We start from the raw sequence: 23,159 nt of genomic DNA, 5'->3' as shown, positions 1-23,159 counted from the left end.
AATATCTGGTGAAAATGAGTGACAAAAATGCCATTGTCACAGCCTGGTTCTTGCTAACTGGTAATCCTGTTAACTCAGGATTTCTTTTTTGTCAAACTCATTAAAAATCTAACAGATGGGCTAGAATTTAACTCTTACCCTCACTGAAATTATATTTGTCAAAAAACTGCCATCCCTGTGTTTCGAATGTGGCTGTCCCGAAGGGAGTTAAACCCGGATCTGTAATTCTCTGACAGCGAACTGCATTTGTCAGTGCCACTACTGTCTCTCCGTGCTAATGGGCAGTGCTGGAGCTGCTCGGCGGTAGCTAATCGTCAAAGCAGCTTGTGAGGTTGAAAGTGACACAGGGGCAGGATGCCAGCACTCACACCCGCACACTTACTGGCCAGTTGGCGCTTAGCACTGGCTCCAATTACTTCAGAGTGGGTACTCTCATCTCTACTCAGTTAGAAGGTGCTACTATCTCCTTGACTTCTTCCACAGTTTTAGGTTTTCAAGAATCTCAAATGTAGCATACAAAATAAAGAACAATCAACAGCGGTGCATTATAGAAAAGGTTGGAAGTAAGGTTGCACAAACAGAGCTTAACGGCAATTTTAAGCTAAGTTCGTCAATGGACCTAGGCTAGTCCAGCTAGGCCAGTTTGTCATTCTGCTAGATAAGCTACCATCTTGCTATGACTGTACATACATTTAGGCTTAGGACCAGGGTTTATTCATAATCTGCATTATACTGGTACAGTTACAGTAGCCCCTGCCTTCACACGACTTTTCCAAGTCCATTCTAAAGACTGGAGCCAACTTAGCACTAAAGACCAGGCTTAGTAAATACCAGTTGGAGCAACTGGTCCCACCACTTTATGGTGTCTGAAATAAAAGACGGGATATACCAAATTGTACTGCAATGTTTTCTTATTGAATGCTCTTTCTTTCAAGATATCCAGCTTGAAGTCAAATACTAAAGAGTATAAACTTAAGAGTCTAAGGTATTATTTTCCCTGAAACACATAAACACATGGATTTCTAATTTGTTTAAGTATTCAGTATATTCGTAAAAAAAGTTCACTTTTTACAGTCTAAAGGGATGAGCCAACTCTATCAATGGAGAAAAAAAAAGCATGGTTGAAAATGGATTTACCTTTCATTAACTCATAGAAGTGTACACTTTGCTGTTTTAGTGGTTCTTCTATGTCTCTTTCTCAAAAATCAATAGTCAGTTGGTGAGAAAAGAGTTGCTTCCAAGGAGAGCCAGTTTCCTTGTTCATGCAGAAGCCACAGATGACTCCAGATAAATAGGCCAGATAAGTAAAATGATCAGCTGTAATCAGTGTTAGTAGCTTGTCCTCACTCATACCCTTTACGTAAATGATATGTGTCCATGGCGGGAGGTGAATGTCCAGTCTCTGCAGTGGCCAATACTCAAAGGAGTTCTCAGGGAGGGCAGCAATGTTAATAGATGGCTTGTATTTTATTGCATAGAGACTGGAGATTCATGGGACACTTGAGTCATTTTTAACACAAACATACTCACAGACACTGCCAAACCATCTCGTTCCAACAGATATAACCAGCAAACCAACTGCGGCCACATACGGTACGTGTCAACCCAGGACGGAATTACTAGTTTTTATCCAGACACAAGAAGCATTTTACTTTTGCTGTTTCTTCAACCAGGACCCCAAAAAAGACATGACAAACTCATTGGATTTAACTGTGCATGCCGTTTGGAAGGTTTGGTTTCCAGATTCAAATAACACATCCGCTTGTTCATAAAGACGGACTGTAGGTAGGGACAGCTTGACTGGCCATTGTTGGAGAAACAGCATACTATGTAAGATAAGTCTGAAACAGGTCATTGATCTAAGAGCAAGGGAGACACAGGAGCGAGGGAAGGGGTTTAGCAATGCTTTTTTTTTTTTACTCCTCTAGGCGTTACTCAAGTCCTGGCAGAAGCACAAGAAAGCAGAGACAGGCTGATGACAAGGGGGATGAGGTCCGAGATCTTACCTCGAAGTCCAGTTCAGAGTACCGTACTCTTTTCCTCTGGAAGAGGAGGGGGGCAGGGGGAGAGAAGAAAGCATCAATGACCACCCCTCGACCACCACAGAATTCTCTTGATCTCAGTGTCTTTGTGGATCTTTCAGTGCCATTGTTCAGTAACAAGAGGACGGCTAATATTCACCGGCTGCCCAACATGATACAGACATTTTTTACAAATGTCATGGGAAAAAAAGGCAAATTGTTCAGCCTATTTCAATGTAATGAGATTAGTGGAGTGGAATAACCCAGAATTACAATGAAATATAATTTCTTGGCTCACATACCCTCAAATACAATCGCTACAGCCTTGGTGTAAATCGTCTTCTCTGCTATTTTTGGAGAATTTGTTGAAGACATCCAGATTAAAAAAGCTGCCACAAACATGGGGGATGTGTTTCATCCTCTAATCTTGTTTGGACCCCACCGCTCTCATCTTAAGTGCTTCTTTAGCTATAGTGAGTGGCACACAAGCCGCCAATTTAACAGCTGCAGACATTTCCAACTCATCTGGCCCCGACATTGCACTGAATTACATTCCATCTCTGACTTCCTCTCTGGCTCTCACTGTCTGCCAGATTTGCATTTGGCAGGGAGAGGAGCTGCTCTCTACAGTTAGTTAAAAGCAGTATTCATTCTTTGAAAGGGCAGAGTTGCTGATCTGATGCTACGGCGGCCAAGGTTTTTAAAACGGAGAGAAATGCAAACAGATAGAGAGGCAAGTTTCTCCCGGGATGTCCTATTGCCTTTGAGAATTCAACCATTCCCTCTCTTATTATCGCGGAATCCTTACCTTAAACAGAGAAATTCCATGATTGAATTAGCTTTGCAATATGGCAGGCATGCAACATGCATATACGTGTGCAGTATATTGCATGTTTTGATGGAAACACACAGAAAGCAATAGCTAACTCACTCACACAAAAATCATATGGGATTCTGTCCTTCTACACTTTGCTGTTCAGATGGGTCGATGGTGCTGTGGTGCTGTTCGTTTGACCTCGTTGGTTTCGATAGCACGATTATTGGATAATATGCTTAGTGAGTCATTTTCACACTTTGATATACATCACTTGGAGTTTAAACATACAAGCTTCTGAATCAACAGTACATTTGACACCCTAAGTACTTTTTCACAATCTTTCCACAACACGTCGTCCTGTTGCAACTGGAAAGTAAAACACTGATTTAATCCTAAGAGGCACTCTCTGACATCCATCTCCGAATCAAACATATCCTAACAGGGTGAAATTGTAGCAGTAAATTACATCCGGTTTCTCTTCAGAGTTTTTTTTTTTTTCCTTTTTTCCATATTCATGAGTGCACTCGTTACTCATCTGACAGTGATTTTTTATGAGTCTTAATGACTCGTCCTTAACGTCCTTTGCCCCGAGTGAAGTATTTTCACTTTTTGAGTGAAAATGTTGCTTCCATCTCTTTAATCAACCTTCAGTAGTCAGCAAGATGCCATTAAGGGAAGATCTAAAGTGTGTATGTGTGCATGTGACTATGTACAGTATGTCAGTGAGTGTTTGCAAAAATTAAGGTAGGCTGAAAGACATTCATCAGGGAATTTTTTTTACTCTGATCCTGTCAGTCTTGGTCCATCTGCTGCAAAACCCTGTACCATTAGGAAGTGGAGAGGGGGGGTATCACACACATATTAAAATCACTCATACAGAGACACTAAACTAATATGAAGCTGTCTGTCATTATGAGAATAACTCATTTCAACGGTCATCCTCTCAAAGAGCAGCTATAAATACTACTCATCTGAAAATTATAGCAGCTGTTATAGCAGACTTATACTTAGGCACACAACTGTGTTATTATCACAGTGTACTGTTACTGTATAAGATAGACAGCATGTATTAGAAACTCCCTAAATTTGAACTAACACATTTGAAGGCTGCACCTATGGAACTATGAGGTATGTGAATAGACATTTTTCTTGTTTACACGTGTTTGGCATTGATAGATTGGTGATAAATGTTAGTTTAGAAATGAAGACCATCTAGTTGTTTCTAAAGTTAAATGAAATGTCAGGTAGATCGAGATGTCTTCCTTTTCCTGGTGTAAATGAACTTGTAAATGATTCCACAAGCATTAATGACTGTGAACCCTTCCACTCTTGTTTATCAACCCACTTCTAACTTAACTTGCATTATCACAACCTGAACAGCCATCAATGTAAAATTCAGGGAGACAGTGGAAAAAAACTCAACCAGCGTTGCCTTTATTCCCTTTGTCCTCAACCTATCACCCACCTCCAGGGATCCTGCTGAGAGGCTGGTGTTGGCATTGGTGCTGCCCAGGTTGCGTGGCAGGGTCCTGGTTCTCTCCACTGTTGTTCCCCCTGTCAGAATCTGTCTGACTGAAGGTCTCTGGCCCGGCTTTAGCTGCAAAGAATTCCCATGGGAATGCATATGTCCTCCATGGGAGTGCACAAGACCACCCTGAGGCATCAAGTGGCCCTGCCCATGGGGCAATGTTTTGATCGTCCCAAAGGAGCGGTTGAGGTTCATGGTGATGTTCATGTCACCCACACTGGATGGCACAAAATCCGCCGGATAGGCCTCACTCTCTGCCGGATGAAGGGTCAGAGGAGAGGGAGGCGGCGGGAAGGGAGGATCCTCCACTCCAATGTTGAGAGGCTTGTCCTCACCCCCCAGTCCCAGGCCTCCTCCTTGGGAGGAGGGTGTTGCAGGTTTGAAAGTGACTGTCCTGCGAGGTAAGACCATGTAGTCCCCCTCTCCTCCACCACCCCCCTCTCCTCCGTCTCCCCCACCCCCTCCGCTTCCAGCACTTCCGTCCTGGGAGGTGTTGGATGAAGCCGGAGGTCGAGCCCAGCCCAGGCCACTCTCGGTGCACAGGTAGATCGGAGCGCCGCCACGTTGCTGCCCCTGTTGTCTCTGCTGGTCCACATTCACTTCCTTCTTTAGGGGGGTTTCACTCAGCTCATTGAGGCCTCCCAGAGGTGGAACCTTGCAGATAAAACAAACAACAAACAAACAAACAAAAAACCCCAATAAAATTGCTTTTTTGCAAACAGAATTATTTTCGATAAACTATATTCTTTTTTATTTCTTTAGCAATCCTGCTTAACTTCATATGATGAGACACATTCCATCTCTTTTTGTCGTGTTCAACTTGATTTAATTTCAATACAATGTCCAGAAGGATGGAAGTTGAAAAATGAATGAGCTAATCTGTTTGGAAGTTTAGAAACTTTAATCGTGTACCTGTACAATAAGGTTAGGAGGGGGGATGTTCCCTGGGAGAGTGCTGAAGTTGACCCCTACTCCGCCCTCCTGATGGGCTGCCAGCTTAGGATCGTCCTCATCATCCAGGGAGATGCGGGAAAGGGTCCCAGTGATAGTGGCTGGGTTACAGGTGTTCACCTCTTTGAAAATGACTGTAGTGAGACGAGGGAGGCGTAAGGATTTGGAAAGAGACAGCAAAGAGAATGGAAGACAGGCAAGAGATATGGGAGAAGGAATATGGATAGTTGGTGAAAGGAGAAATATAGTGAAGGTGAAAAGTTTACAGGTGGGTGTGAATAGAGAAGGGGGGGGGGGGGGGGGGTGTAATTGGGTTGAGGAATAGACGTTGAATGGAAGAGAAGTTGAAAAATTGGCATTAAATATATTTAATGCCAAAGAGAACACAATTGACAAGAGAGGTGTGCAACGCAGAGACAGACAGCATAAATTAAATTAAACTGATACTGAAATATACTTGCAGCTATAAAACAGCCTTAAGATACAATGTATCTCTAAAGAAAAATGTGATTTTCTCATGTTGTGCTTGGTATACAGTGACTGACTTTTTGTTTCTGACACTGTGACCTTAAATCTCAGAGTAATGTCCTTGGTGAAAAATACTATGTAAAACCCAGTGCTTTTCTCTTGCCTGCTTTCACATACTGACGTACAACTATATGCACTAAAGGATGTGTTTTGAGCATTAAGGTATGCGTGTGTTTCACAATACTGTTAATAGCACAACACAAAACTTGTTTGCAGTGGCTGTGAATTAGTTTTCATGCTCATTAATCATAGGAGAAGCTCAGACACTGCACACTTCTAGAAGAGTTACTGCGTAACTAACTCGGACATGCTTATGAAAGACAATCTTCTGTCACAGCTATCATCAATCACACACACACACACACACACACACATCAAACCATCTGGAAATTCATGCAAGATATCATGCTCATTCTGTCACCATCAGAGGAGTAGATATTTACATGGCCCCAAAATCCCAATTTTTAGACCAAAGTATGTAGCTCAGACTGTTTTCATGGAAGCTGTATTGATTTAACAGAATGTCAGGCTAGACATTTGATCAAAAATTGAAGCTGGATCCTGCTGAGGGTGAATGCAGCAAAAGCACACTGGCTTACTACAGAAACTGTCATTTCCTCTGTTCCATCATCCCGTTGGTGCAAACTGACAGGTTGGATTGGAACAGGTTTTGGAGAAATCTGACCAATCTGCTCCCATCACATCTGCAACAAACAGTGGATGGCTCAGAGAAAGACCTATAGACGAATCCAGCGACGTTTTTGTGTGTGTTTTGTTCTAAAGTACCGCTGCTGTTTTTTTGCTGATGCAGAGTGAAAGTGAACACATTTACACTGACAGTGAAAGCAAGGATATTTAAATTAATCACTGTCGGGGGGCAATGAAAGTAGTCGCTATGAATGTGGAAGTTAATTTCAGATTAGTCCTTTGAGACTAATTACTACATAACCTTTGGGGAAAAAAAGAACACAAATGCCTTGTGTGTGGAATACGTGTTATATACAACAGATTAACTGCTTTAAACCTAGCAGGAAGATTCCAGGTAAAGCCTGAGATCGATGTAATGACGTTACCTACTGGTGAAGCTTTAAGTTGGCGCTTTTAACCGGCGCTCTCTTGTTGTTATGAAAACCAAATGTAACAACTGAGGGGTTGATCTGACCGTGAAACCGAGGCACGCAGCATACTCGCTGGTGATGAGGATATGGTCAGTAATTCTCTTTTTTCACTCTAATGATGATTTTAATTTTGTAAATCATAATAATGTATAATTTTACAACTTAACCTACCAATTTAGCCTATAAAGTTGTCATAAAAACGGTCACAGAGCCAGGAGCTAGTGTCCCATAGACTTCCATAAAGTTTTATGGAAGTCTATGGGACAATAGCGATAGGAAAGGCAGGTTTAATGTCAACCTCTGCTGACTTGATTTTTGAGACGTGGAAGCTACATTCTACGAATTCAGTCACTAGTTTCAAGTATTATTCAATACATGAAGTTCATAAAAATGATAAAGCGGCATATGCTCACAATGCAATGGCAGTTCTCTTGTGTTTGAGTATATAGCGTCCATCGGTTTCTTGGTTAGATCTCGCCCTTGCTCATGATGTTTGACCTCGAAACTCTAAGATGCTTAGAGTGAAACTTTCAGAAGGCCTTTGCTGACACATACGTAAAGTCAGAATTGAATGGTCCACTTTTAAACCGGGGAACGTCTTACTACGCGTGTACTGAATGTCAAAAAAATAAGAAAGATCGGCTATTTGAACAGGTTTAAAGTTTGGCTAGAAAATATAGGAAGGCACCCACTAGAAAGAGATACAGTATGTAGGGTGGTGCCATCATCAGCATAGACACAATCAGACCCCAAAAAACCCCAGAACTGTTTAATAGATGCAGTAAACGAATATGGCTTTCAGCTGGATTCGTCTATAGGAGCTCTTAGAGTTTACGGACACATCAGGCAGTATTTATTAGGTCAGTAAGGTGCAAAACTTACATGGGTGTCCTCTCTCTGCAAGGGTTTTGGGAGGGAGTGGAGGGGTGGGACGTGGAGTGACTCTTTGTTAATATTTCAAAGCACAACACACACTTATACTGTGGTACATCTGTAACACATCCAAACACCCACACAGGAGCATTGTCGACTAACGAGTGAAACAGGTCTGAACACATTGAGGAGTGTTATTATCATGCACAATTAAGCACAGTCTCATCCAAACATATGCTCGCTGAACACTTATTGGGCAGAATCAGTGTGATTGATAAGGCATAATAATTTGCTGCGCCGAGATGTAGCGCATCATCTCCTGTCATTTCATCAACACATGCGGCAGCAAGCTAAGAATGAAACAGCTTGCAATGCTAATCCTGTGTAGGACAAGGGAACAGAGAAGAGAATGGAGACAAAAGGAGAAGGAGGGAAAGCGAAATCAGGTAGAAGGGAGAGCTCACCTGTTTGACAAGCCAAGTCAACGTCCTTCTCAAAATCCGTCTGACGTAGAAGGCGGGGTAGGCGGTGGGGGAGAGAGGAGGCACAATTAATTTGTGCATTCAGAGCAACAGGAAGCACACGAGTCCGAGTGAGCGACTGGATCTCAAATGGTTATGATGTATCCAATGACTCTCATGCTCTGATTCAACTCTATAGAAAAGGACCTGATCCCAATCTGCCACTTTATATGAGTCAATTAGCAATCCTCTCCATAAACAGAACAAAACAAAACAAAAAAGATGCACTGAAAATGTTCAGTTTTTCCTTCTTTGCAATGAATTCATCCCAACGCCTTTTCTAACCAAAAAAAGAACAGAGGAAAAAGCTACATTTTGTCTAAGGCCTACACAACCGCTGCTTTTTTCGTGATGTTTATCAGTTCACAGCAGCAGATCCAAAACAGACTTTGAGAGAGACGAGCAGAAGGCTGTGAGGTACGTAATGCTTCTGCATGCCTCATCAGTCACCTCGCTATCATCTGAATGGAAACAGGGACAGAAATTTACACAGCAGCTAAACTATTATCTGCTGTTCCAGCTGAAGCAAAACTTTGCAGCTTCCTAGCAAGGATGAGGAAAAAAAATATATAATGTAAGAATGCAATCCATTGACAGGAGCGAAGAAAACACAAACTTACACACAACACTGCTTTTAACCTGTACTCAATATTCAGATTTTATGTAGATAAGGTACTTCGGGCACAACCAAATCTGATGTTTATTTGCTTTGATCTCGTACTTCACTCGAGCGATGCAGGGTGGCACTGCTCCTTGGGGTAAAGAAACCCAGAGGGTGGTGAGTTGAATGAAGAAGCTCTCTTTCCAAAATGGCCACCACTCAAGTTTTTCTGAACTTTAGTAAAAGTGAAGCTCATTGCTATGCAGATGCGATCCTCCCTTTTCTCACCATAGAGCCTCGTCCCGTCCTCGGCGGGATTCACTTACAAAAGCCTTTGTTTGGATAATAAACTACAGATTTCAGACAGTTTGGGCATGCCACAGAGGCAAGGAGAAGAGGAAAAGGGCGGAAATGAAAAACTAAAAGAGAGAAGGAGAGAGTGTGCAAAGGTCTCAAAGGAGCAGAGAAGCTCTTAGTACGCAAATCACCCGCAGCACCATAAATGGTTCTCTACTAAATGGACAAATGAGGATATTAAGAAAAAAACCAAAACTCTCCTCTCTTTTTGTCTCTTTCATCCACATTGAGAAAAAAAACAAATCATCTTTATTCTAACCATTATGCACTCTCTCTGCAACTGCCTCACAGGTTACATACACTGAGTCATCAACATCAACTAAATAATATAAAGGAACAGACTGCAGCATATACTGAGGGAGCATACGTAACGTACACGTTCCTGTAGTTAGTCAAGTCTCTTAGAAATCACAGCTATTACTGCAGTACATACACTTAAAGGTGCGATATGTAAGAAACACAAAACCAACTTTGGCAAAACTACAACTTTGCTTCTTGCTAACAGTTAGCTTAGAGCATCAGAGTGCACAGGGGTACAGCAAAAGGCAATTTGGGTCTTTAGTAGAGCCCAACCGATATAGGTGTTTAAGATGGACACTGATGCTTATTGATTTTAAAAAGCTGATATATTGGCGGACATTTTTTTTTTTCCTTTCAGATACTCGAAATATAAACAGATTTTACTTTGTTATGTGTAGTTATTTATGAGTCATTACTAATACAATATGATAATATGGCAGATAGCAGAATATGCAGATTCAAAATCATGTTTTACAAACAATAAATAAACAGTAAACAAGCTGGTTGTTGCTTTGGTGGCGTTCCATTGTCAACAGGAAAGTTGTACAGTGCCCTCTGGTGGACAAAATATGAACCATAAACACTCATAACATGGCTGAATGGTGTTTCTACTGCCTCTTTAATGTTTTACATTTTAATGTATCAACTGTTATAAATGCAGATAATGATATATCAGCAAACAACTAATACTGGCCAATATATCGGCCCTATGACTCTATTTTTGTCTTCACAGGTTTAATGTACATAAAAACATAACTAAGGGCTAATTATTGGACCTCTATGCACCTTTTTAAAGTACCAAAATATGCATATATGACCTTGTAATAGGAAAAGAAAGGTTATATACACATCTGAGTACATTTCCAAGCATAGGTACAGAAATGCCTAAATCTAGAAATATCTATTTCTGTAACATTGCAAAAATGTCACCAGGGGTGATTTCCCTAAAGTACAAAAACACCCATCAAGGGTACAGTGGCAACTGTACCAAACCACTGTATCTCTGAACAAATCCGAAAGTGTATTTTTCTTGGGTTGGGCTTATTTTGTTATTTCAGAGCACAGTAATGGAAGGGTTTTGGTTCTATTTCCCACCTCTCCGTTAAGTTAAGAGGCTGCTTACAGTAGCTCCAGACAGCTCAGAAGCAGTGAGTGTCGAGTGGTTAACATTTTCTCATCCATCTCTCAGGAAGAACCTGTCAAAATGCTCAAGTAATCCTGTAGCATTTATTAATAAATGTTGCTTTACATATTGCACCTTTTCTACTTACGGATCTGACTATTTCTACCAACAACTGTTTTTTTGGGTTACATACTGGTTGGCTGCTGATGTGATTATGGGCGTGGTTATGGTTGTGGGTGTTGTTGAGGATGGGGGTATGCTCATTAACATGGCTCAAAGCGTGGCTGTGGTTGCCGTGGGTCAGACTGTGGTAACAGCCTTGGTGGGATGTCTGGTGGCACGCTGGTGGGAGCGGCTGTGCGTGGCAACCTGATAAGCACAGGGATGTGCCGTAACGCAAAGACCCACTCTGCTTTCCGCAGGCGCTCACATTTGCACACTTCTGATGATATAAAAAAAAAGAATTAATGAAAAACATAAAGTTGAAATGTAAGAAGAGGACATCTAACCAGCTTTGCAAAGAACAGCGCTGATTTTTAATCAGAATTTAGCTAATCAAATAAATTTCCAGAGACAGCTTTGATTCCGTTTTAACAAGAGGGTGTAGCTGCAGTTCTACATCTTTACGCCGTCTCTAAATGTCAAGGGTTTAACATGCTAATGAGATTTCCCGTGAATATACCAAGAGCACCTGAGAGAATGGTGTTCACTGTAATTATGATGCAGCTATAACTGGTGGCAACCTCGTCAAATTATCCATCACAATTAATGTTCTCAAGGGTGCTGCGTCTCTCACACAGCCGCTCTCCGTGCATATGTGCAGTCTGAAAAGACGTCCTCAAAGTCGCACGTATTTAGACAAGAAAAGTTAAGAAAACAAGAGCACCTGTCTGTCTAATGCACTGTCGCTGGCACACTGATGAGCCAACACACACGCCATGATAATACAGTTAACCCAAAATTAAACATTCCAGTTAGACTGTAAAGGAAAACAGAGAGTGAGAGTGTGGCGCGATGGCTTCATTGAGCAGAGCGATGGCTCCAAAGTTTAATCTTGAAAACCTCAGAGGAGCATTCAGAAACCCATAATCGTTACCGCAAACAGGTCTGAGGGAGAAATAAAGGGAATAGGGATGAGGGCTGCTCATTCTCTCATGGTTGTGGTGTTACTATACTGTCATTGCTGGGGCAGGTCAAGTCTCTATGATTTATCACACTATTAACAACATCTGGAACGCACACAATAACCTTACAGCTTATAGCGCTTTTAGAAAAAAGAAAAAAGATGAAGGACTTTCGGTTAGAAGAACATAAAAGTGCTGAAATGTCTGTTGTGATAAAATATGATTAGAGGCTGTGATGTATAGACCAATAAGCTCTCACTCCCGAGTTGTCACACACGGATGCCTGGTGAGGACCAGACGATTTCACAACAGCTTATTTCAATGCGCAGGTTACTCCAATTCAGTTTGTCGGGTGTCTTTAAGTGTTCGTATGTCAAAAAACGGGAGTGAGAATATGTTTTAACAGCAAATGACAATGAAATGATATAATAGCAGGAGACTGTTCGGTGAAACAGCAGAAGTTAGTTTCAGGCTGGAAACTAGACAAGCTTCAAGTGAAATTTCATTCATGGGATGATCTCAAATATAAAAAAAGAAAAAGAAAAAAAAAGACACTGCTTAATGCATGAACCCCTGTTAAGGTAAAGATGGTTAAGGAGAAAACGAGAAAGCCAGGTGCGAGTTTGATCACGTCTGTAATGGCATCATGCTTTGCTCTGCTGGAATTGGAGCTTGCGGGGAAAACCTTCAGCCTAGTTAATGTTAGTCTGAGGCAAATGGACTGCAATGTGGGATGAAATGGAGTGCTATTCACCATGATCTGCACCTGTCCATTCTTGCAGGAGTCTGGTGAGTTTTCGCTGTCGTCTTTACATCCCCCCATTCGACACCGCACCGCGTCCTGCACCTGGGGGTTGGAAGGGGGATGCGGGAGAAGGGAGGGTGGAAACGTAGAGAGGGAAGGAGGGGCGGGGAGGATGGTGAGGGAGAGGAAGAGATGATGCAAAGGAAAGAAGTTAGTGGAGGAACTTTTCCTTAAGTTAGTTTGGCAAACATTGGAGCGTGGGGACCATGCTCCTTACACAACGTACATGCTCCATCTATATCACCGCAATGGCAGGTGTACGGTGAATACCAACTTATGTAAAAAGTCCCATTGTTCATGAGGAAACTCGGCTTGCAGATTATATAACAGTTAAAGGAGCGGTATAGAAAGCCCATAGTATACTTTGAAAGTGGCCTATTTGAGCCTAGTGTGATTACTGTTCACAGTACTAATTAAAATTAACAGCATGGTATATACTGTAGATGTTCTAAACCCGAGGCCTTTCCTGTGTTATGCTGTTTTTTCCTTATCCTCCCACATACTGTATCTAAGTAAACACACACCAGCGCGCTGTCAAAGGGCCGCTCCTTGTAACAAAGAACAACCCCCCCCCCCATTGCGATCTGTATTACAGGTATCCTGGTTAGTTGCTGAGGAAGTAGCAGCACATTGGGCAGTCTCCTGGTCTGTGTACACGAGTGGACTGCATCCATGTCTGCATGGACTGGTTTATTCCTCCATTGTTTCATTTTGTTTATCACTTCCTTTTATATCCATACTCATCCTCAGTGGCCTTTGTTCCCAGTTCTGTGTTAGTGTGCGAGTGTTTGTGTGTATGTGAGTGCGTGCACTGGCACCCAATGCAGCTCATTCCTACTTCAAAGAGAAATGCCCCACTATGGGTACCTACCTCTCTCTCTCTCTCTCTCCACATTCCTCTCTATTTCCTCCTCCCCTACTATCATCCCCTGCTTCGCTTCTGAATCACAGTTTCTTCTCACAGATCTCTGCGTGCGTTCCCTTCCTCACCACCTAACTTTAACTTAGTTCCTCCATCACAAGACGCTCCCCTTTCTGCCGTTTACATAATATCACACTTTATGCTACCTTCTCTCTGTTTTTTTTGCACTGTAATACATCCTGATCCCCCCCACCCTCCCTCTATTACTTCCTCCGTTGCGGCACTCCCCTCTGTCTGTTGTTCTGCAGCTACGAAGGATTTACGCTCACTCTTGCAAGAGGATTTTCATACATTTACAATAAATAATTCCTGGATTTACGGTACCCTGATCCCTGCCGCTTTTGTGATATTGATTTAATGCAGCTAAGCATTCAGAGCATTTAAAAATTCACTTACACTATGCAGTTCGTTCAATATCATAATGATCTCTTTGACAGAGGTTGTGCTGCGCGCCGCGTACATGCGTCGGAAACAGATGACACATTTATAGTTATGGAAAACTGACGACATTGTAAAATCCATTAATTGTAGCCAGAGCAGTTGTGAGCGATGCAATACTGAATAAGTGCGCGCACACTGGCATGGGTGCCATTGTCTGTCTCAAGGGCAAGAATACATGTATGTCCATAATGAGTTTAAAATCCGGGATCCCTGGGGACACAGTAAAGCCTGTGGCAAACAGGCACTTGGGGCTATTAGTTAGGGACTTATCGTCTTATTTCATACAGCATCATAGTAAGCTCCTTAAAGCAGACTTGGATCAGATGGACAATGCCGCACTATCCTACTGCATTATGAAGAAGTAGTGCCGCAGCACAGGACATGAATACCGTGCTAATCCGTCTCGTGTCTGATCCGCTTGTGTTCTGACGTGACTTCATACTGACCCCAGAAGCTAACGTGACATTTAAGAAAATGAATCCCGGCATCCCAGCAAAGGCAGCGACTATCTCTGAGTTCATTGTGTACTGCAGAGTTAGAATAAATTCAAAAAATACGTGGCATCCACACAGCAAATGCTCAACAGGAGGAGGGGGAGGAAGAGACTGGACTCACCTCTCGGCGCATGGCGCAGTGGACGGTGATGATAACAAAGCCTTGAACAGAGTCAAAGACGGCAAAGAGAACCTAGAGGAGAGAAATTAGATGCTCCTGTTAGTTGGTGCACATTTGTTTAATACTGCAGTGGTTCAGAAACTTTTTAAACCATGGGGTCCCCCTTAATTTTAAGTTGCTTTATATTTCTGTGCAAATGCTTAAACTTCAACTAACCACTGAATAGAATAAATGCAAGCACATAGCAACTAACTGTATCGTACTTGTTGCCTTCAAAAGTAAAATTAGCTGAGAGTGCAAATTTCAAAATATTATAATGTCTGCACTTGAATTCTCTGTAGCGTACCACATGGTGCTGTGGCACCCACTCTATTGTTATTTTGTGTTGTAATGAATCATTAGAGAAACCCTCATATAATAACAAAATGAGTCAGTAGTCATGATTATTCATAATAAATCATCACAGTCAATACTCTCACTCACTGTTTGTGTTGCCACTTGTGATCTTGACACAGTGGGAATTGTTTGTTTTAAAGTAAAATAAGATTATTTTCATGCTGACCTATTTTTCTTTATTTACACATGATAGTATTTATCCCAATATTTGCTAATGTGTCAAGATATGAGACTCGAACATATAGACTGGGAAAAACAAAAACAAACATTTTTATGGTTGTTTCATTTTAACACAGAGAGACAGAATATTGCTTAAAAATCCAGAAAAAAAACATTACATGAAAGTTATAAACTCATTTGCATCTCTTTGAGTGAAATATGCATTTGATCCCCAGCATGACCAGAGACATTTATTTGTAATTAGTCACCAGGTTTGCGCACATCTCAAGGGATTTTGGTCCATTCCTCTTTACAGAAACTCTAAAACCTTTAAATTTAGCTTTGGGTTGTTTTGGACGAAGATTCAGCTTCCTCCACAGATGGGACTGAGATCTGGGCTCCATGACCTTACCTTGTTTTTTCTTTAGCCACTCTTTTGTTGCTGTGGAGACATGTTTTGGGTCACTGTCATGCTGGAAATCCAGCAGTTGTGCCAAATCACAACAACAGACACCTCAAGGTGCTTTATATTGTAAGGTAGACCCTACAATTATACAAAGAGAGAAAAACCCAACAATCAAATGACCCCCTTATGAGCAAGCACTTTGGCGACAGTGGGAAGGAAAAACTCCCTTTTAACAGGAAGAAACCTCCAGCAGAACCAGGCTCAGGGAGGGGCGGGGCCATCTGCTGTGGTGTGAGAAGGAAGGCAGAATAAAATACATGCTTTGGAAGAGAGCCAGAGATTAATAACAAGTATGATTCACTGCAGAGAGGTCTATTAACACATAGTGAGTAGGAAAGGTGACTGAAGAAGAAATACTCAGTGCATCATGGGAATGCCCTAGCAGTCTACACCTACTGCAGCATAACTAAGGGAGGATCCATGATTCACCTTCAGTGTTGTGGCTTAGGGAATGAGGCCCTGTCCACTGGTTTCTCAGTGCAGTGAGGTTTTCCTGTACCCTTAGCAGAAATACAGTCCCAAAGCTTAATGTTTCCACCTCTGTGCTTCACTATGGGGATGGTGTTTTTTGGGTTATACTCAACATTTCTCTTCCAAACTTAAGATGGGCCTTCATGAGCAGGGGGACTTGTAACCCTGCAACATTTCAGTCCATTATGGGGGAGTGTGTTATCCATAGTGTTCTTGGTGATTGCAGTAAAACTTCCTTCAGATCATTAACAAGCTCCTCCCGTGTAGTTTTGGGCTGATCCACCACCTTTCTAATGATCATCCTCACCCTATGAGCCAAGACCTTGTACGGAGCTCAAGACTGAGGACAAATGATGATTATTTTATATTTCTTCCATTTCTGAATATTTCCACCAGCAGTTGTCACATTCTCACCAAGTTTTTTGCCATTGGTCTTTTAGCCCATTTCAGCCTTGTGGAGGACCTGACGTCCTTTTATAGCTCTTTGGTTGTGGAGAGGTTTGGATGGAAGAAACTGATTAAGTGGACAGATGTGCTTTATACACATAACAAGTTGAGATCAGGACTATCTATAATTGATTGACTGATTAATTTTATATGACCCGCACACAGCCTATCTGTGAAAGCCACAATTCTGACTGAATTTAGGGGATCAAATGCTTATTTCACTCAATCACATGAAAATAAATTTATAACTTTATCTCATATGTTTTTTTCTGCGTTGTTGGTTGATATTCTATCGCTCTGCTGTTATAAAAATAGAGGCTGTTTATTTATAAGTGAGCAAACTTACAAATTCAGCAGGGGATCAGATAACTGTTTCCAACACTGCATCTTTATCGTTTGACTATCGAAGAACAAACAGCAGTAAATGTGCAAATACTTTATCTATATGTGTGACACAGCAGGTGTTTCTTGAACTTTCAGAGGGCTCCCAACATTAAAAAGCAGCTTTTCCATGGTGTCTCAAAGCTACAGATGAGTTGCAGTGTCTTAGCATGCACTGGTGTTGTGAGACACATCACCTGGAAGAGTGTGGAACGCCGGTCAGTTATGGCCAGGACCGCTGACATCCAGGTTAACGCTAGCAGCGGGAGAACCACACAGGAGCTCCACAGAGATGCCCTGTCAGAGAAGAAAGAAGGAGACAGAGGTCGGGGCAGAGGAGGAGGAAAGGGGGGAATGAACAAGGGATTCAGTCTCAAACCAAACCAGATGAGTCATATCTGGTAAGTCACATAACTCAACTTCTCACACACATACACTCATGTAAACATGGAGATGAGTCATAGGTTCAGCAGTGGGCAATTTGAAACTGATTGGCACACTGGGATTTGAATCAGACTTAATATTCTCACCGATAAATGGAAGATGATGTGTAATCATGTAGATAGTTTTGGGACTGGCAGTTGCTCACAATTACATAGTTGATGCACACTAAGTGCCATGCTGGTAGACTGTGAAGACAATGGGCAGAAGCCCACCGAGCAGGGGGAAGCAAAGTCACTGACAAGTACTGACATGGGGTTTCTGAGGTACAAGAGTGTGTGTGCGTGTCTGACTGTAACGCCACAAAGATAGACACCAATTTAAAATGTTCATGCTGTCTGAGCACATATTCACGGTTTTATAACTGTCAAAAAAAAAAAGACGGACAGCTCCGTCTACCTACATGGAAAAATACGCACGTCCCTGTTGATGTGCAAAACGAGCAAAAGCGAATAAAGAACAATAAATTATAGTGATGTAACTGCTCTCCTCCTGTGAACTCCCTGTGGTGCTGACTGCGGTTGGAACCAAACGTCATAATCCAGCAGAGCAACAAACTACAAGAAATTTTTACATAAAAGAAATAAAAATAAGTAAAACAGAGGTATGATTCATATGAATTGAATGTTCCATAAGACTAATAAAGCTGATCCTACGTTTTACATATTAAAGTAGCATCTTTTGCCCATCACTAATAAATCAATCTTGTGTGTGTGTTTGTGTGTGTGTGTGTGTGTGTGTGTGTGTTTGTGTGTGTTCTTTGCCTTGACAACTTATACAGTCTAGCTGGTGATAACTGTCAGGTAAATGTCAAAGTAAGCAAGTAAGTAAACCACCTGAAGTCCAGTATGACTTGTATATGTCTGAGACTTAGGTATAAGGAACAATGACTATTGGATGGTTTGGAAATTCATACAAGTTTGCTATTCTACTTCTTTTCTGAGCCAATATGTAGTGATAGAATCGACTTGTCTTTAGCAAGGATCTAGGCAAATGAAAAACATGAAAAATCACCCTGTGTGTGAACATTTTTAGGTCTTCCTGATTATGAAACCATTAAAACAAAAGAAACAATCCAGTGTTTGAAAAGAAACTGCTATGAATCTTTTTTAGCAAAAGCTCAGCGAAACATTGTCAAAGAAAACACATCTAACAACACATTTTTTAAAATTTTATTGCCTTGATTTTTAGTATTATTGTTATTAGTAGCAGTCTATGTATATCTTTTTAATCAGTTTTATTAATGGTTACAATGAGATTTGGATTGTAAATAATCCTATTTATCTTACTTGGCCTTTGTGCAGCCCCTCAGCTCACCCATTGTTTTAAACAAGCTGTTTTAACTCTTCTTCATCTGTTTAAGTCAACTTTTTTTGTTTGTTTCTGATTGGCCTGCCCATTAAAAGCAGAAGGTTTGAACAACAGGTGGGTGGGGCTTATGTGCTCACAGAGAGAAAACTCTTTTTTTGTCATTATAATAAGAATGGCACCTTATTAAACACATACACCACTAAACATATCCTAAACTTGGAGTCAGGTTTTCCTTTTTCTCACATGTATGTGATATTATGTGTGTTACTGTGAATATTTACATGATCTGGTTAATATGAAATCCACGTTTATGCAAGTACACTACCCAAATAGTTTGCTTCATTAACAACCTTTCTAAACATTGTGTAACACAAACATGTTTAAAACAAACTTCTAAATATGATTCACAAATATAGCTTGACAGGGGTCAGATTTGCTTAGTGCAACCAGAGGAAATACCACTTTGGATGAAAACATGATCTCATTAAATTGCAGCGATAGTAGAGCAGGTGTTTTTCCTTTCATTACTTAGCCAGATCCTGCATCATAACTGAAAGCCAGAGATTAAAAAAGATGTAGGAGAGTGAGGGTAATGGAGAGAAAGAGATAGAGAGGTGAAGATGGACTAACATGGCGCTGCTGGCAGTCGAGTTGGACATAGCGGTGCTTGAGATCACGCCACACTTGGAGCATTTCAGGAGCAGTCGGCTACGCGCCTCCGCTGGGACACTTTAGGACATGTACAGACATACATACATAAACACATACACGCACACACCCATGTGAAGAGGACAGGAGGTAGGTAAGGGTGTGGGATGTGTGGGAAGGACAAGTACCAGTTATGACAACAGGTGAATGTGCCGGTGTCACAGTTGCAAAATAACCAAGAGGAAAAAGTAAAGAAAGATAAACATAAAGAGAGAAAGTGGACACAACAAAGAGAGGAAATAAAAAGAAAAAAAAGAGAGGGGAGAAAGGGGGGAGGAGAAAAGAAAGAAAGGAAAAATTAAAAACAGGTCTTAAAAAGTAGCAGCAATGAAAAACAGTCAGAATACAAAGATCGATTCAGAGCAAGTAGAGAGAACATGAGAGACGGACATTGTAATGTTACAGCAATCATGTGGATTAACAGATTACACTGATGCAGACAGGAAGTACTGGTGCAAGTACCAAAAATATATTCCCCGGCTAGTGCAAGCAGGTCTATGTGTGTGTTTTTATTTATATATTTATTTATTTTTTATCTCGTTTTTTTATATCACTGTGCAAAAGTGAAGCTTTCTGACTCCTTTGGTTGTTTACTTACTTACAGTCGACCACTCAGACAGAAAGAGAGAGTGAATGTGCGCACGCTTGCATGTGTGAATTACTGAATTTGAGTATATACATGCGAGCAGAGAATGATGGGGCAGTACGTTGCTATGCTACATTAGCGTCCCATCACAGCTCATTGCCTTGTTGCCAGCCACATCCCCATGGCTTCATAAGGAAATACATTACGCTAATGACAGCTTGTCCTGTTAGCAACACGATCAACTGAGGTGCGCGTGTGTGTCTGTGTGTATGTGTGAGCATTTTATTTCTGTGAACACACTTCTGAGAATCGGGGGACGAAATGTGCTTACTGCTCGGATAAGACCAAGGACTTTTCATGCGACAAAGAAGGATACACCTGTTCGTGTGTATTTTCGTGTGCGCGTAGGTGTGTTTGTACACAGCGACTGGTTTAATCTCAGGTTGCATCACCGGGTAACAAAAGCTAATCAACCCCTTGGAGAGCAGAGCTGTACTGTTAACCCTTGAAGCTACGAACAAATTAGAAGTTCCATTTGTGCACTACTGTATAGACGTTGGAGGAAATGCAATGGCATAAAGAAAAAAAAGGAGAACAAATGATGAAATCAATAGGTGTAAAAATTAAAACATGGATTTTTAGATGTGGGAGTGCCATTCAGAATGAGAAAGATGATGAGCGCTGCGAACTACTTTAATACAAACAACGGTAGAGCTAGAGACATATGCCTGTATATTGTGTGTATGTGTGTGGGTTAGGATTCAATAGTATATAAGGTTTAATCCACATAATCCAGGTATTTATTGAATGTAATTAGATTTCCATCTGCCACTGATTTTCACATCCACTTTATTCGGCGATGTCACTTCAAGCACACAAAACTAGATGGGTAGCGTATGTCGAAGCGAAGTAAAATGCATTGCACAGAGCAACAAAACACAACAGATGTCTTGTCATTTTGTTGCCAAATTGGATCATATTTTTTCTGTTTCTTTTCCTTTTTTTGGATAATTTTTACTGAAGGCACAGATGTACAGGTAGGTGTACGTGCTCAGACCCTCGAAAGCATTTCTAGTTAATTGCCATGAATACTTTGTGCTCCTAAGTTTGTCTGACAGCAGGGAAAATGTAACTAATGCAGCAAATGTGCGTGGATGGACGTGTGTGTGTGTCTGTGTTTAAGTATGTGTGTGAAGTGCAGGCAACTTACCCAGCACGCTGCTTTTTAGACTTGTCTGAGATGCCGTCTCGAGACATGAGCTTGTTAAACACCACGATTCCAATAAGCATATTCACCTGAGAGACAGAGACACATTGCTGTGATACAAGAGTCGACAACAGGCGATCAAATGGCTCTGTATCTTTTTTCTTCATGTTTCACAAGGTTGAAAACAACTTTGTAACAGCCTCGTTGATCGTTAATTATCAGTAAAATTAATGTTTATAAGACATTAGTAATGATATATTTTATCTTTACCACTTTATGGTTTTGATAGCATTTGCATGTGTGTCATCACTCTGTAAACATTCGATAGCTCAAAAAGTTTTGAATGAATTTTGATAAAACTCTGTCGGGATGTAGAGTGGGGTCACATCAACAAGCCATTAAAATTTTGTTTACATTACTAAGGTCTTCCAGGTCAACTTAAAGATTTATTGATTGAAAATTGACAAAAAGCCATAAAACTATGATTCGTATAGAAAGTGCCATATAAAGATTTTAAATATCATGTCACATCTGACCTCTGACCTCTCCTTTGAGGTTAATAGATTGATAATAATAAGTGATATTAACGTTACAGAGCTATTTATAGCAATGTTTCCTGCTGCCATTGTTTGTGTTGACAACATACAGGCATACAGAGAATGACGTATGGGGATTCTAAATATTATGCCATTATATTATATCTTTGCTATGTATACTGCAGTAACAGTTATAAGAGTTTAAATACATAACAATTTGAATAGATGGTGGTTTGTGAACGTTTACAAAAAAAACTACATTTTTATTACTAAACATTTAAGTGAATTTACTAAACAATGAATGCTACACATGAGCTTTATCTACATTAAAAAAATACAAATAATAATAATCATACTAAAAATGATGTCTGTCCGTATATTAAAATGGGTTTCAAAAGGGCAAATAACAAAAGCTTGTACTTTTACTTATTTTTACTGCACTACAAACTTCTTAATCTTTTAAACAAGGCCAAAGAAACAAAAACGAATATCTAGAAGATACAACACTATTCCCCTAAGAGTAAATACTGTCCAGGGAGAGTGAGCTGACTTGGCCTTGGGGTCGGTTGAATAAAAACATCGATTTATGAACTATACAAACTATTATGTATACTATTAAAGCCAAGCAGAGGCTTTTTTCGAAAGGTTTTATTACTTACTAATTCCTACGTCAAATGATGTCATGCTTCAACTGCCCTAACCCTAACAAAATCTAGACAATCAACATATTAAGTTACATGAACAAATTCAGCTTTAATTTGGTGAATTGAAGGTAAAAGACATTCCTTTCATTGGTTTCAGCCTACTCCTTCTATCCACATAGCACAGGACAAAAGTTTTACATTTCTAAAGCAAATAAAATAAAAATAAAACCAAATCCAACTTTGCTTTGACTTTGGAGAATTGCACTCATTATAAAGAAAAACTAAACTTTCAGCTCACTGTTGGTTTTTTTGTTTTTTTTAAATGAGCAGGTTCTGTACTTTTTTTAACCTATAATTACGGCAGTTCTGAAACAGGGCTATTTGCAAAAAAAAGCATTAAAAAACTGCTTCTCATACTTGTTTCTCTTACTAATGAGGAGTCCGTTGTTAAGCCTGCCAAACATCTGGGTTATAGCGGTGACCCAGTGATACAGATTCAATAAGACACACTCGCACACGGCTCTGAGCCGAGGCTTGCCACATGTAGACCCCTTCTACTTTGAAATCCTGCCCATGTGGGAGATTTTCTGTGCTAGCGACATGTTCGTCATAATCCTGATTGCCAGCATTCACTCATACGCTTTCTTCCATCAGCCATGGGTTTCTCTGCCTATTCTTTGTTTGATCGTTTATCAGGTTCTTTGGGAAGTCTGCTGGAGGAGCGAGCGGTGTAAGTGACAAGTGATTTTCACACCCTGATG

The 23,159-nt window shown here is 40.8% G+C and overlaps 1 protein-coding gene across 17 annotated transcripts in view; it reads right to left on the bottom strand.

Annotated features, from left to right (window-relative positions):
• The window catches only part of adgrb2 (adhesion G protein-coupled receptor B2), a 241,619-nt gene that overhangs the window by 17,993 nt on the left and 200,467 nt on the right, over nucleotides 1–23,159 (bottom strand). For 6 of the 17 annotated variants that reach the window (XM_025902296.1, XM_025902301.1, XM_005453861.4 and 3 more), the window contains 10 exons: nucleotides 21,222–21,307; nucleotides 19,348–19,446; nucleotides 17,163–17,262; nucleotides 14,646–14,717; nucleotides 12,617–12,709; nucleotides 8,301–8,340; nucleotides 7,846–7,860; nucleotides 5,279–5,451; nucleotides 4,304–5,020; nucleotides 2,007–2,042 (listed from right to left, as the gene is read on the bottom strand). In XM_025902296.1, coding sequence (XP_025758081.1) covers nucleotides 2,007–2,042; nucleotides 4,304–5,020; nucleotides 5,279–5,451; nucleotides 7,846–7,860; nucleotides 8,301–8,340; nucleotides 12,617–12,709; nucleotides 14,646–14,717; nucleotides 17,163–17,262; nucleotides 19,348–19,446; nucleotides 21,222–21,307 — 1,431 coding nt within the window. The other 11 variants (XM_025902299.1, XM_025902294.1, XM_025902297.1 and 8 more) reach the window with 7 other exon arrangements.

Source organism: Oreochromis niloticus, linkage group LG22 (genome assembly GCF_001858045.2).
Source record: "Oreochromis niloticus isolate F11D_XX linkage group LG22, O_niloticus_UMD_NMBU, whole genome shotgun sequence".
Lineage (NCBI taxonomy): Eukaryota > Metazoa > Chordata > Actinopteri > Cichliformes > Cichlidae > Oreochromis > Oreochromis niloticus.
Note: the sequence above shows the minus strand (reverse complement) of the source record. Positions and strands in the feature narration are given on the sequence as shown.